General features: G+C 36.3%; 1 protein-coding gene across 8 annotated transcripts in view; it reads right to left on the reverse strand.

Annotated features, from left to right (window-relative positions):
- CEP135 (centrosomal protein 135) overlaps nt 1–15,902 on the reverse strand; it is an 86,940-nt gene that overhangs the window by 31,930 nt on the left and 39,108 nt on the right. For all 8 annotated transcript variants that reach the window (XM_081224035.1, XM_081224033.1, XM_081224037.1 and 5 more), the window contains exons 14-17: nt 13,297–13,374; nt 6,317–6,468; nt 274–389; nt 45–199 (exon numbers count right to left, since the gene is read on the reverse strand). In XM_081224035.1, the coding sequence (XP_081080161.1) occupies nt 45–199; nt 274–389; nt 6,317–6,468; nt 13,297–13,374 (501 nt within the window). The remainder of the gene's footprint in view (nt 1–44; nt 200–273; nt 390–6,316; nt 6,469–13,296; nt 13,375–15,902) is intronic.

Here is a 15,902-nt window from a genome sequence, read left to right on the forward strand (position 1 = left end):
TTTTCTGTTCAGATTCTGGATAACATTACTTAACGGTCACATACTTTATTAGCTAGGTTTTCACACAAGTTTGCAATCTTTTCTGTCTTCTCATCTACAGTCTCCTGAAGAATGTCTTTTTCTTTGTCAATAACACCAATGGTCTTTTTCATTACATGAGCCTCTTCATTCTGTGAAGTCATCTTGAAGTGTAGTTTATCTATAAATGAAAAAGAAATGTTTGTTAGACAAAGTAAATTAGGATTTGCAAAAACAAAATTTAAGAATACTTACCTATTTTTTCCTCCAGTATTTTAACTTGTGCTTGTGCTGATTCAAGTTCACTTCTTTTCATGGAAAGTTGGTGCTGATAGTCCTCAAGTGACCGCTGTAGCTGCTCATTTACTAGCCTAAAGAGTCAGTGGACAAAAACAGATGGTATTCTTTATCTCTGGTAGAAATAATTTTTTTTAAATGAAAGATCTTAAAAAATATTTTTCTTATTTTTAAAGTTTCTTTTATTCCTTATTTTAAAGCTCTTCCAGTATAATCAATGGTATTATACTATATATATTATTCTTTTCTTCAAAACTGTTCCATCTTCCTCAAAATAATACGGTGTAAAAATCAAATTAATTGTATACTTTTTTCTAGAGGCTTCCTAGTAGTTTTAAAGCTTTTCTCAGTTTCCTAATATCAACCCTCTTTCTCTTAAAATCTATTTCCAATAGTCAAGGCAAAGGAAAAGTCTTGTTTTTACAGAATGGCCTAGCACTTCAACATCCTGACCATCCTGACCTGCAAGCTTTTAATTCTGCTTCCCATTCTGACTTTTTTTAATAGGTAGTCAACGGGAGGTCATAGTAAACAGGGGAATAGGTATCTACTGTAGTGCAATGAGGATTTAAGACTAAAGATTGGTTTCAGGGAGAAAAAAAAAAAAGGACATACAGCAAAAATAAAGACAATTTCAGACGAATCCCTTACTGATCAGTAAGATTAATTTTTTTTCAGAAGTAACAAGAATTTGCTCTCATGTCATCTAGGGTCTTTGGAAGCTTTTAGTCCTGGCCTAGGAATTCTTAGCCTGGCCTTGCTGGAAAAACATGGCTCTCACGTTAGGCTATTTATTGGGGACTTCCACAGGTTCCTTTTAGGGTTTGTTTGAAGATGAGATAGTAGAAGATACTAAAGGTGGCTTAGCTTAGAATTGCCTAATATGGAGGAGGCTGGATTCTGAAACCACTAGTAAGATGGGACATCTCCCACAGAAACGAAGAAGTTTTACATGCAACACTGAAATATTCTGAAACACAAAAGACATGACCCTGACTGCTCTAATAGCAAGTGAATTATGACCCAGAGGCAGGGAGGGAAGTCAAGGTGAGGCTGACTTCTTTAGAATTGCACAACCAAATAAAACCAAGTCAGAAAGACTCTCGGTTCAAGCAATTTTACTTCATAAAATCATCTGTGAGGTCCAGGTGACTCACTGTATTCAAGTTGCTTGTAAAAGCTACAGCTATTACTCTGAGGGATATAACTACACGGAGTGGAGAAAAAAGAAAGCTAATATTCACTGTACTGATAATTTACAGACATTACCTCATTTATTCCTAGGACAGTTCCATAATTAGAACCATTATCTCGATATTATAGAAACAAATAAAAACTTGTTCAAGATGGCAAAGCTATTAAGGCAAAGAAAATATATAAATCCAGTTTAGTCTACCCTGATATCAATGTTTTTCTACTACATCACATTGCCTACTACGAAGAGCACAGGACATCTTCTATGTGGAAGGGAAAATGTCTGCCAGTAAGCTATAAAGAATCCTTTCAAAAATGGAATGGCTCCCAGAGTTCCTAATGAAGGACACTGAGTAATTGGCAGTGCTTGAAATCCTAAGTAGAAATGTAAAGATTTTTTTACATCTAAGTTCATTAGCAAAGTTAATTCCTAATCAAAGTAGGGTTGATAAATGAAGGCAGGATAACATCTTGATTGATTATACATAGAAAGGAGGCCCTTAGTGAGTCTTAAAAATAGCTTTGCCTTTTCATATTCTAGTGTAGGCAGGCAAGGGAATAACAGAGATTCCACACAGACCTCGGTGGTAACTTTCTGACAGAAGGATTGCTGCTAAGATAAAGGTCTTCTTAACGAAAGAACTGAGGTATAAAGTTCATAGGAAAGAATAGTTGAGTGACTATCATATTATTTGTCGTCATAGTGTTTGGAAAGGAAAATTTGAGAACCTGTTGAGAATTAAGTTGCTAGGACGAGCTAATTTCTTAGCTTCGAAAGTGCTGTAAGCAAAAAGCAAAGGGAAGTGATGACTTCCCACCAGAGAGTGAAGCAATAAAACTTAGAATCAAAATTCTAGCTCTCTACTTACCAGCCATGTGGTTGGATAAGACCATCTCTCTGAGCCTCAAATTCCTCAGTTTTATTACAGTACATGGATGTATACATGCTCTCATCTTAGGGGGCAAAAGTAATTACTTCTCTTCATGATGGAGTACATTTTAAACAAAGACAGCATCATAAAGGGTCCTTTATTCATAAGAAGTGTTCAAGTTGTAAAATGGAGCTGAAGATCCATCTAAGAGGCATAGGTTTGGAATTTTAATGGCCTCTTAGAAGAAAGAGAGATTGATATGGTATCACTGTTTTTTAAAATGAATGAATGAATTAATTAATTTTTGGCTGCGTTGGGTCTTTGCTGCTGCCCACGGGCTTTCTCTAGTTGCAGAGAGCGGGGCTACTCTTCGTTGAGGTGTGCAGGCTGCTCATTGCAGTGTCTTCTCTTGTTGCGGAGCATGGGCTTTAGGTGCACGGGCTTCAGTAGTTGTGGCTCGCGGGCTCTAGAGTGCAGGCTCAGTAGTTGTGGTGCACGGGCTTACTTGCTCTGCGGCATGTGGGATCTTCCCAGACCAGGGCTCGAACCTGTGTCTGCTGCATTGGCAGGCGGATTCTTAACCACTGCGCCACCAGGGAAGCCCAGTATCGCTGGGTTTTTTGGGGGTTTTTTTGGTATCCCTGTTTTATTTCAGATGTCTCCAAGACTCTATGGTTATGACCCACCGCTAACTGAGAAAGTATCATCTCTTGATAACTGAGAGAGGGGGAAAGGGATCAGGACTGGCTTTTCTTCCACATTTCTGCAAAAGGATGATGATTTATATCTGGTGGTCCTAGGTCCCTTGGCCCTTCTAAGTCCAGTTCCATGAGCTCAGCTGTCCTTACTTAGGGCCCTGGCTCCTCTTCCTGTCTTGGTAGAAAAAAATGTTAGGCATGCCCAGAAGATAATTCTTAGGCATCCTAAGGAATCTATGAGCCTTATCTAAAATGGTTCTCAATTAACAAATAAATACTTCTCAAAGGAGACCAGTTATATTTGGTTTTCTGAATATACAAACACACTCTACTATAAAAGCTGATACTTATTGCCATAATAATAACTCTAACTAGAGCTTATGGGCTCTTTCCAGGAAAATCAGCTAATGCATTTATTTGATTCTGGATAAGTACATAACCCTCTAGTTTTAAAGAAGGTACACAGAATAACTAAAGACTAAGGTGAAATGAAAACAGTCTGACGGTATTTTCAGCTGCAGGAATCTAAATGTTTAGAGCCTCATAGCTAGCAGTGGTAAGGATTAAGGCTATTGTCCTCTGCTGCTGCACCATGAGACTAGACCAAAGATCCTCTATTTGGACAATTAGAGACTGTGCTTGATATAGAAAAGACTGTTTGGTGGCACTGAAATTTGATGAAAAATGCCTAACTCAGGAAGGGAAAGAGAAAATGGGCCCACCAGGTGGGTGAAAAGGAATATATGCTTTATCTATTTGAGTATCAGCTTCTTAAATGTCTTCATGTTAAGGGAAACAGAACTTGATGTGATTAAAGGGACAGCAAGATCTCTATTAAACATATCAAAAGTTGCATGAGGTTTGGACAAGGCGACTTTATTTCCATACAGTGCTTGGTATTATGTTTGTATTGGGTTCAGCTTTGGATGTGAACTTGACAGCTTCATCTCATGGTTCTAATGTTTACCGATGTATACTGATATGGAGAATGTGACTGACACACCTTCCTCAGAGACAAGTCTGATATTTGTCAGAGCAAAAAAATGTTATGGAATCCTGCAATCCCCCCATTATTACTTGTCTCTGTTTACAGACAAACAAAGGTAAAGAGAAAATTCTCCACAACCCATTCCTATAACACAGTGACTGGATTATTCCTAGGTGAGGGAAGTAGCAGGCTGGGTAAGAGAAAAGGGTATTAGTATAGCAGAGAAAATGCCAAAGTAGCTTCATGGTAGGGGATCCAAGGGAGGGCACTGAAAGCTCCGTCTTATAAGACTGGAAAGGGCATCCTGTGAGGGAAGGAAAGGGGAGTTATAGCTACAGTTTGAAGGAAAAAGCAAAATGGACTAAATGCAGCTCCAATCATCTGGACACAAAATGGAAAAGGATAGACTAGTAATTCTGGGTGATAGAAATATACCATGGTATTTGTACTTTGGAGTTGAACATAGACATGAACCAGAGGAGGAGAGGCCATTCCATTCAGGTAGCTCTCCTTCATAGGATGTATGTAGTGCCTTGCAAGGAAAAAAGAAAAAAAACAGAAAAAGAAGCTTCTACCTTAGTTCTTCCTTAATTAAACAAACAGCTAGCTCTTGGTCTTATTACATAGTTTGTTTTGATTTTGTGTGACAAATGTTTCCTAAATCTGGCCACTGTTCCTCAAGTTCATTGCCACTGTTTCACTCCAGACACATTGTCTCCATTGTCTGCCATCAGTCTCTTAAGACTCCAAATTCACCTTCCCTATTTTTGTGACAGTTCACTTCCTAAGAGGCATGGTAGGAAGTCACCCCCTTGGTTAAAAATCTGTTTGTTCTCCATGTTTATAAGATAAAATCCAGACACTCTTGGTTATCATACCAAGTTCTTTATTACCTGACTTCAACCTGTAGATACAGCCTACTTGGGCCATACTGACTTTTTTTTACATTTTTCAGACACATCACCTTTTCGACTCTGTATATAAATATTCTGATTTTACATTTCTTTGAAAGAAGAACGAGAAGAACAATGACATAGGTAGCAAAAAACTCTGTAATTTCCAGCAATTCTACACTAAGGAGTACAAATAATCTGAAGTACAGGCATACCTTGGAGATATTGTGGGTTTGGTTCCAGACCACCACAGTAAAGAAAATATGGCAATAAAGTGGATCATGTGGATTATTTGGTTTCCCAGGGCATATAAAATTATGTTTAATACTCACAAACATAAAAAACAAACTTACGGTTAACAAAGGGGAAGGGGGAAGGGGGAAGGGGTAAATTAGGAGTTTGGGATTAGCAGATACAAACTACTATATATAAAATAAACAACAAGGTCCTACTGTATAGCACAGAGAACTATAATCAATATCTTGTTATAAACCATAATGGAAAGAATATGAAAAAGTATATATGTGTGTATATATATAAATATATATATATATATGCACATATGTATAAATTAATCACTTTGCTGTACACCAGAAACTAACACAGCATTGTAAACAACTATACTTCAGTAAAAAAAAATAAATTAAAAATTCAAAGCCATTAAAAAAATAAGTAAATAAAAGTTATGTCTGTACTATACTGTAGTCTATTAGGTGTGCAATAACATTATGTCTGAAAAAAACGATGCACATACCTTAATTTAAAAAACCTTATTTCTAAAAAATACTAACCATCATCTGAGCCTTCAGTGAGTTGTAGTAATAGTCAAAGCTCACTGATCACAGATCATCATAACAAATATAATATTAAAAAGTTTGAAATATTGCAAGAATTACCAAAATGTGACACAGAAACACGAAATGAGCAAATGCTGTTGGAAATACAGCACCAATAAACTTGCTTGATGCAGGATTGCCAAAAACCTTCAATTTGTAAAAAACACAACATCTGCAAAGCACAATAAATTGAAGCACAATAAAACAAAGTACACTTGTATCTGTTAGGGAGATTTTAAAAAGAGGTAGGTACAAAAATTTGCCTGCAATCATATGAAGCTATGAAAGTCTTTAAAAGTACAGATACTCAAAACTTACCCAGATTCACTCAGTGAACAGGAACCTCCAGAGATCAGTCCCTAAATCCATACTTTACAAAAGCTCCCCAAGTGATTCTGCTACAAAGCCAACTTTGAGAACTACTGCTTTTCAAAGGCCTAGTCCAAAATGCCACCATTATGAACCTTATATAGCAACAAGCTTGTTCCCAGAAGAGAAATGAAACTTTCAATAAACTTACCTAAGTGAGTTCATCTCTGTTTTCTGATGAGATGAGTCACCAGCCACATGGCTAAGTTTTTGAGCTTGGAGTTTTACTTTTTTCTCTAAAGACTCTATTGTTTCTTTCATTTTTAACATTTTAGACTTTAATTCACATTTTTCGTTTTCAAGCTATAATTAAATTTTAAAAATTAATAGGTATATGTCTCAGTTTCTTTTCCTTAAGCACTCTTTCATAATATTTCTGGAAGAAAACTAAGGAAATAAATTAGATTTATTTTAAAATACTTTAAAAGTCATGTGTACACTTCAGGTTCCAGATGTCAGAAGAGGCAAACACATTTTTCTCTCTCTCCTCTTCAATATCATTGAAATCAAAGAAAAGATACCAAAAAAGAAAGGCAAGAAAGGAAGAAAAGAATGTATCCATAACAGGAATGAAGGGAAACCATTAGCGGGCCAAAATTTTGAGAAATTTCTAAAAAAAAAAGTAGCTAGGACTGAACTGAAGAAAAATCAGAGCAGAAAATACCGTAACCCAAACACAAAATGGACAAGATTTATATGAGGAACCTGTAACATCTTCCTGAAGAGCGTAAAACACAACCTGACTTAACGTGAAGACACACCATGTTTCTGAATGGGAACACAATATTGGAAACAGATTAAAATTTCCTGAAATGATTGTAAATTCAATAAAATTTCAGTAAGAATCCTGACACAACCTTTTTAAAATTAGATGGGTGACTCAGACTTCATTCTAAAATTTACTTAGGAAAAAAGAAAGTTAAGAAAAAACAGTAAAAATGAGGGGCGGGAGGAAGACTGCAGCTAGACTTGCTTTATGAGATATCAAAGTAAATGAAAAAGCTACTATAATTAGGACAGTATGGATTTCACATATGGACAAGCAGATACATCACAGATGTTAAGTTTAGAAAAGGCAGCATTTTAAGAAAGTGGGAAAAGAATAAAGTCTTTAAAAATAGAGCTGGGATAGCCACTAATTGGAGACAAAACATTAGCTAGATTCTATTTTATTTTATGTACAAAAATAAATTCTAGATGCAATAATGATCTATATACAAAATTCAAAACCAAGAAACATTAGTGATAAATTTCAGTCTTCCAGTTGAAACTGCAGACTGACCACACACATTTTTAACACCATTTCTTCTGGAAACAGTGCTAAAATGACAGTAAAGAAATAAGAAGGTTATATACTCAAAAGGACAGAGAGAACAAGAGAGAATAAACAAGGGTGAACAAGTGACTTCAAAAACTTGTGGAAGACAAAGAGCAGAGAGTGGTTCAGAGTGGAAGAAAGATATATACAATCTAAAGCAGGGTCTGAACCTAGGAACTAATGACCTTTGAGGCCAGATAATTCTTTGTTGTGAGGGCCGTCCTGTGCACCGTAGGACGTTTAGCAACATCCCTGCCCTCTGCTTACCAGACACAAGAAGTACTTTTTCCCCTAATTGTGACAGACAAAAATTCTCCAGATATTGCCAAATATCTCTTAGGAGGCAGAACTGACCCCAGTAGAGAATCACTGACCTAAAATGGCCACAGTAGGGAATACCAATGAGCGCAGCCAGTTGACTTAGCCTGAAGAAGCTCAACACATGGAGACATGAAGCTGTGAGGTGGGGTCCCTCACAGGGAGAACTGAACAAGGAGATTGGCTGAAAGTCTATATACTGGGACACTCATACCCCAGTTATCTCTTTCTAGAAAGTTCTCTTGGAAATCAAATATATTAAAAAAGTCAATAGAAGGGCTAAAAGACAAAGTTGAGGCAATCTCCCAGAAAGTAGAACAAAAAGTCAAAGAGAAAATAAAGGAGAAAGGATAAGAACATTAGATCTCTTTAGGAAGTCTAAAACCAACAAATAAAGCTCCAGAGAGAGAAAACAGAAGAGTACAGTAAATTGAAGACACAAGATAAAGAGAAAACCCCAAATCCTTTCAGAAATAAAAACATGTCATGTACAGAGGACTCAGAAAAGAATAGCATCAGACATCTCAAAGAAAACTGAAAGACCAATGGAGAACAGTATTCAAAATTTTTAGTGAAAATAATTTTCCAATCTAGACTGCCATATGCTTAAGCCAAATCATAAATTATGAAAGTTCAATAAACACATTTTCAGACAAGTAGAGTACCAAAAAAATTTCCTCCCATGTATTCTTTTTCAGGAAACTGCTGGAGAAGATGCTATACCATAATGAAGGAGCAAACCAAGAAAAGAAGAAAACATGAGGTTCAACACAGGAGAGGGGGACAGGGAAAGTCTTATGAGGACAGCTATGGAGAGACACAGTCCATAATGAATCAAGATAGAAAGCTCAAAAAGGGAGGTATTAGGGGGCAAAAGACCAGAACTGGTAAGTTTGAAAACTCAAAAAATATTGAAAGGCATGTGGCAGAGATGGAGCTCTTAATAAAAATTAGCAATGAAAAACAGAAAAGTAACAAAAAACAAAATGAAACAAAACAAAACAAAAGCAATTATTAACTCCAGGAAAATGGTCTACAAGAAAAAAGGTAAGAGTAGTACTGTCCCACTTGGCTGAGCCGTAAACCACGAGAAGTCTTGGTAATATAAACAATAACTACTTAAGTGAGCAAAATATGTAATTAAACTATGTAATGGGGGAAGAAAAGGGGAGTGCTAATCCATCGTCTACCATCACGGAGACTCACTAAATAACCTTAAATCAATAAAGATTAAATAGCACAAGCACATTATTTAGAAACAGGGAGGTAAACACCAGGAATGAGAGTTCTGGATGGTAATTTGTGGGATACGGAGGTGGGAAAGGAAAAAAAATTTTTTTGCACTAAAATCTTCCAGAATTCTTGTTCAAACAAGAGTAAATGTGTGGTATAAAGATTAAAAACAGGAACATTTGTGTACCCATCACCTGACTTAAAAAATATTACCTGAACCTTTGACACTACTGTGAGCAGTCTCCAGTGACATCCCCTAACTCCTGCCCACAGTGTCCACTAACCTGAGTCTTCTGTTTCTCATTTCTTGCTTTTCCTTAGCACACCACATTTGTATGAATCTCCAAACAATTTACAGTTTAGGTTAGCATGTTTTTGAACTTTACATAAGCAGAATCATACTGCATGTTTTCTTCAACATCATATTTGCAAGATTCATGCATGTTGATGTTTGTAGCTATTATTCATTCATTTTTGTTGCTCTGTAACACACCACGTATGACTTACCACTGTTTATTTTCCTCACAATTGATCTCCAGATTGTTTTCTATTTCCTGTCAGAGAGTAAACATTTTAAGTTTTGTGAGCCATATGGTCCTTTGCCACTACTCTACTGTAACAAAGAAACAGCCATAAGCAATGTATTAATAAGCATGGCTGTGTTCCAATAAAAACTTTATTACAAAAACAGACTGGAGACCAGATTTGGTCTAGGGGCCATAGTTTATTGACTTTGATCCAGGGTTCATATCTAGAAATGGATTTGCTGGCTAATAGAGTATGCCTTTGCTAACCTAGAACAATGCCAAGTTATTCTCCAAGAGGTACCACCAGTTTGCACTCCCAGAAGCTTCACAAAACTAATAATACTAGCTATAACTTGTTAATTTCTGATGACCTGATGGATGTGAAATGATTTTGCTGTGGTTGTAACTGGTATTTCCCCTATTATTGAGGTAGAACATCTCTTTATATTTATCAACCATTTATAATTTCTTCTGCCATGAAGTGTCAATTCACATCTTCTGTTGAATTTTTTTTAGGTTAAATGTATGGTAAGTTGTTCTCTGCATTAGTGGCTTGTCTTTTCAATTTATGGCTATTTGATAAACAAAGATGTTCTTGTCAATGTGGTCCTATTTATCTATGTTTTCTTTAAAGGAATAAACTTATTTGTGTCTTGTTTAGGAGCAAACACTGGCACCTGACACCTGCTAGCTGTGTGATCTTGGGCAAGCTTCCCCTCTGTTTCCTTATCTGTGAAATAAGGATAATATTAGCATTTACTTCTTATGGTTGTTGTGAGAATTAAAATTATATACATGAATATATATAAAATGTTGAGAATAGTACCTGACACACAGTAAATACTATATAAATGATTGCTATTATTATTATTTTGCCAAGGTAAAAAAGATTTTTCTCTTGTATTTTCTTCTAAAATTTGTAGCTATTTCTTGAACATTCAAGGCTGCAAATAACCTTGAACTGATTTTTTGGGTCTGGTATATTTTAGGTAGGATCCAATTCCTCTTTTATTTTATTTATTTTATTTTATTTTATTTATTTATTTATTTTTTTTGCGGTACGTGGGCCTCTCACTGCTGTGGTCTCTCCCATTGCAGAGCACAGGCTCCGGATGTGCGGGCCCAGCGGCCATGGCTCATGGGCCCAGCCGCTCCGCGGCATGTGGGATCTTCCCGGACTGGGGCACGAACCTGTGTCCCCTGCATCGGCAGGCGGACTCTCAACCACTGCGCCACCAGAGAAGCCCTATTTTATTTTTTATTTAAAAAAAATATCTATCTATCTATCCATCCATCCATCCATCCATCCAGACTGTGCTGGGTCTTAGTTGCAGCACATGAGATCTTCATTGCGGCATGTGGGATCTTTTAGTTGCAGCATGTGGACTCTTAGTTACGGCATGCGTGTGTGGATCTAGTTCCCTGACCAGGGATTGAACCTGGGCCCTCTTCATTGGGAGTGCAGAGTCTTTCCCACTGGACCACTAGGGAAGTCCCCAATTACTTTTTTATGTACATATATATGAACAATTGTCCCAGAAACAATAAATTACTGAATAATCCTCTCTTACCCCATTCATCTGAGTCCTCTACATATCAAATTTCCATATTTTGTGGATTTGCTCTCTACTGGGTTTTATCACTCTCTTAATCCCTGAGCACTACCACCCTATCTTAATTAATGACTCTAAAGCCTTCATATCTAGTAAGACAAGTTCCACACCACATTCTTCATTAAAATTTCTTTGTGATTCTTGGCTCTTTGCTTCCATGTAAATTTTAAAATCTATTGTCAGTGTTCACTCTCACACACATCCACCTACCCACCCATCTTCTTGGGATTTCAGCTGAAACTACATCAACTCTACAGATGAATTTGGGGAGAATTTACATTTTTCTATAAACATAATATCTGTCACCTTTTTAATAAATTAGATATATCTCTCCACTTATTTAGGTCTTCCTTAATGTCTTTAAGTAAGGATGCAAAATGTTTTCTATTAAGATCCTGCAAAATTATACATAGGTATCTTGTATTATTTATTGCTATAAAAATGGTATGGATTTGCTTGGGATTTGTCATGCTACTGGAATTCACTGTACATCCTGAATCAGAGGATTCCTGTGTTTTCTATCATACCTAGAAAAGTATCAGTTATTATGTCTTCAAATACAGCCTTCTCCCATATTTTATTATATTCTCCTAGAATTTTGACTATATAAATGTTGGACCTTCTCACTTTATTCTCTAAGGCTTTAACTTATTTTATATTTTCTATCTCCTAGTCTCTTTCCAATGACTTCTAGTACTTCAGAGATATTTATCAGTTCATTAATTCTTGCTTTCAGATTCTGGGCAGGCTAGAGTGACAGGGACCCTTCTACCTGAAATAACTAAAATTTGGGCAAAGTATATGGAACAATGGTTTTCAAGACACTGGGCATTAGGCAATGATGGATAGTGACCCCTGAGAGATGAAACAAGTGAGATGAGCCCTATAATTGTTCCAGTTTATTGCCTGAAGAATTTCCAGGCTGTGGCACAGGGAAAGAAACCAGCTGGACCTGGTGATTCCCCTAAGTTCAGAATACAGGACTGAGAGTCAAGGGAGGCCAAATCAGTTAGAATTCACAGGGCGGATACTGGAGGAGAAGTGCACAGAGTAAGAGCACCAGAGATCTATAAAGGGTGCCCCTTGAATCTTCAGCTAAGTAGAGCACAGCTCACAGAGAGCTACCCAAGGCCAGGGAAAGAACCATCAAAGAATTAGAGGGAATAGTACTGAGGGCTCATGCAGGGCCAGGAATTGGTTCTTTTCCCATCAGTCATTTGAAAACCTCATAATTCATGAGGCAACTGGTAGTGAGTGTACTCAAAAAGATTTGGTTTCAATAGTAAAACAAAATTAGTCCGAAACTAAATGCCATTCTAGTCCCACCTAATTAAGCTTAAAAGCAAAACCAAAAAGTAACAAGCTACTTCCACCTGACTTAAGTGTATCCCAGAACAAACTTCAACAGTGTTTCTAGGAATACAAGCTCTCCAGCAACCAAGAAAATAAAATTCACAATGTCTGACATCCAATCTAAAGTTACCAGGCATACAAAGAAGCAGGAAAATACAACCTATGAGGAAGAGGAAAAAAAATCAACTGGCCCAAAGCTGACAGAAACAGATGATAGAATTAGTAGACAAATAAAAACAGTGAAGACAGGGAAAAGGAAACTAGTCAAAACAAAACACAGAAAGAAAAAAAGACTATCAGAACACATACCAATTTGTTAAAAGCCCTATCTCTAGTGAGAGCAATAAGGAATGAAAATGATTTTCACTTTTTACTCTAAGTCTGTATTACATGATTTTTTAAACAAGAGCAAAACAACAATAATCACAGCTAACACTTACTGAGTGCTTACAATATGTCAGTAACTATACTAAGTTCTTGATACCTATTAACTCATTTAATTTTCACAAAACTCTAAGTATTAGCACCATTTCTATCTTACAAATAAAGAAATTAAGGGATGAAAAGTTTAAGAAACTTGCCTACAGGTAATAGGTGACAAAGATGGATTTGAATCTAAGTAGTCAACCTTCAGAGTACATACTCCTAGTCACTGTTATACAGTTTCTCTAACATATTATTTTGTAATTTTAAAAACATACCGTAAAATTATAATTAAAATAGTCATTCATACAACAAAATACACCCCAAATTCAGTTTGATAAATTACCTGGTGATTAACACATGTCAAATGTTCAACAGTTTTCTCTAATTCTGATTTTCCAAAAATACTCATTTCATGGAGATGCTGTAAGAGAATTTTATAGAAGATGTTCATTCACATCAGATAATAAAACAAAATTACCAAAGTAAGCAATGCAAGTCTACAGTACTATTTTATCTGTCTTTTTATAACATAGAAATGTTTTAGAAAGAAAATCATTAGAAATTTTATAAAAACAATGCTTTTGGTTGAAAACAAAAACACAAGAGGTTCTCATCTTTTATGCTTTACCTCCATGTATGACTATAACAGAAGACACAGATTGGTATGGGTTCATTTATAAAGATTTACACAGATCAATCCATTAGCACAACTATAAAGGGAAAAACCCAGCAGGTTAAGTAAGCTCAGGAGAATGCCCTCATGAGAGGAGATGAAAGAGGAACAGAGTATAAAGGAAGAACAGATGGGATCAGAAAGACACAGGAAGCAGAATACTACAGGGTCATGCAAGCGATCAGAGTTTCAACAATGAGCTGGTCAACAGTGTAAACACGAGTGTTGTTATTTTTGGTTATATTACCTTATCCAACTTTTGCTGATGCTAAGTCTAGGACAAGTGATATGTTGGTGTTCTGTGAGAATTTTTCGTGCAAATTCTTACTTTCATCCATGTTATTCATTAAAAATAAGTAAAGACATCTGATGTTTGGATTATATATTTCATTGAAAAGGTCACTGTGCAGTATGCATTTTTTTGTTTATTAAATCATTCAACTGGTATTGAGTATATACTATATACCCAGCGCCAAGTAAGGTATTAGGAATACAGTAAAATGGATAAAGTCTCTGATGTCAGACATCATAGTCTATTAAAGACAAACCTTAAACAAGATATTAAAATAAAATCCATGAATATTCTGCTAGAAAAAGGAACTTTATGGCGACATATGGAAAGGGAGTCTAGGATCTAGGGTTCATTTCCTTTGTGAGGAAATGATGTTTAACTTGGCTATAAAGGATGAACAGGAATTAGCCAGGTGAGGGGACTGGAAGGGGTGAAGGATTTTTTCCTTAGAAAGTTGGGGGCAAGAAAAAGTCCATTAAGCCTGGCGTTGAGAAACTGAGGGGTGAGGAATGGGGGGGGATGAGCTTGGGGAAAAGAAGCTAGACCTTGAAGTAGGCAAGGACCAATCATCAAAGTCCCTGAAAACAGTTAATGGATTTTAAATAGGAAGTGCTGTGATCGGATTTATATCTTTGAAAGATGACTCTGACTTCAGTGTGAAATACAGATTTGAGAGGCCGCTAATACACTAGTGCAGTTGAGAGAGAATAATGGCCAGAATAGGATGGTAGCAGGGGAACAGAAACAAGTAGGCTGATTGAAGAGAAACCAGTGTGAGCTGAGGAGCCAGATTCTTTGTGACTTCATTAACAGGTGATCTTGGACAAATTATTATTACTGTTTTTTTAAATTAAGGTATAGTTGATTCACAATATTATATGTCTTAGGTATACAACATAGTGATTCACAATTTTTAGAGATTATACTTCACTTATAGTTTTTATAAAATATTGGCTGTATTCCCTGTGCTGTACAATATACCCTTGTAGCTTATTTATTTTATACATAGTTGTTTGTACCTCTTAATCTCCTATCCCATTTTGCTCCTCTCCCCTTCCCTCTCCCCACTGCTCACCACTAGTTTATTCTCTATATCTGTGAGTCTGATTCTTTTTTGTTATATTCACTAGTTTGTTTTATTTAGATTCTATATATAAGTGATAACATACAGTATTTGTCTTCCTCTGACTTACCTAAGCATAATACCCTCCAAGTCCACCCACGTTGTTGCAAATGCCAAAGTTTAATTCTTTGTTATGGCTGAGTGGGTACTCCATTGTGTGTGTGTGTGTGTATGTATGTATGTGTGTGTGTGTGTGTGTGTGTGTATATACATATATATATATATATATATACACACACACACACACACACACACATCTTCTTTATCCATTCATTTGTTGATGGACACTTAAGTTGTGTTCATATGTTGGCAACTATAAATAATGCTGCTATGAACATATATCTTTTCAAATTAGTGTTTTCATTTTCTTCAGATATATACCCAGGAGTGGAATTGCTGGATCATACAGTAGTTGCATTTTTAGGTTTCTGAGGAACCTGAATACTGTTTTCCACAGTGGCTGCACCAATTTACATTCCCACAAACAGTGTACAAGGGTTCCCTTTTCTCCACATCCTTGCCAACATTCGCTATTTGTGGTTTTTTTGACGACAGCCATTCTGACAGGTATAAGGTGATATCTCGTTGCGGTTTTGAATTTCATTTCTCTGATGATTAGCGATGTTGAGCATCTTTTCAAGTGTCTGTTGGTTGGGCAAATTATTTAAACTCACTGTAACTCAGAGACCGCATCTGTAAGCATTACCCGACTAAAAAGGCAATTGTGAAGATTTATTGAGATAGCTCTTGTAAAAAGCACTCAGAACAGAGCTTCCCACATGGAAAGCTGCTTAATAAATGTTAACTATTATTTAAGAGGTAGCATCAATAGGACTTTGTGATTAAATGAGAGATAGGAGC

The sequence above is a fragment of the Mesoplodon bidens genome (assembly GCF_964165515.1).
Source record: "Mesoplodon bidens genome assembly, chromosome: 1".
In the NCBI taxonomy this organism is placed as follows: Eukaryota; Metazoa; Chordata; class Mammalia; order Artiodactyla; family Ziphiidae; genus Mesoplodon; species Mesoplodon bidens.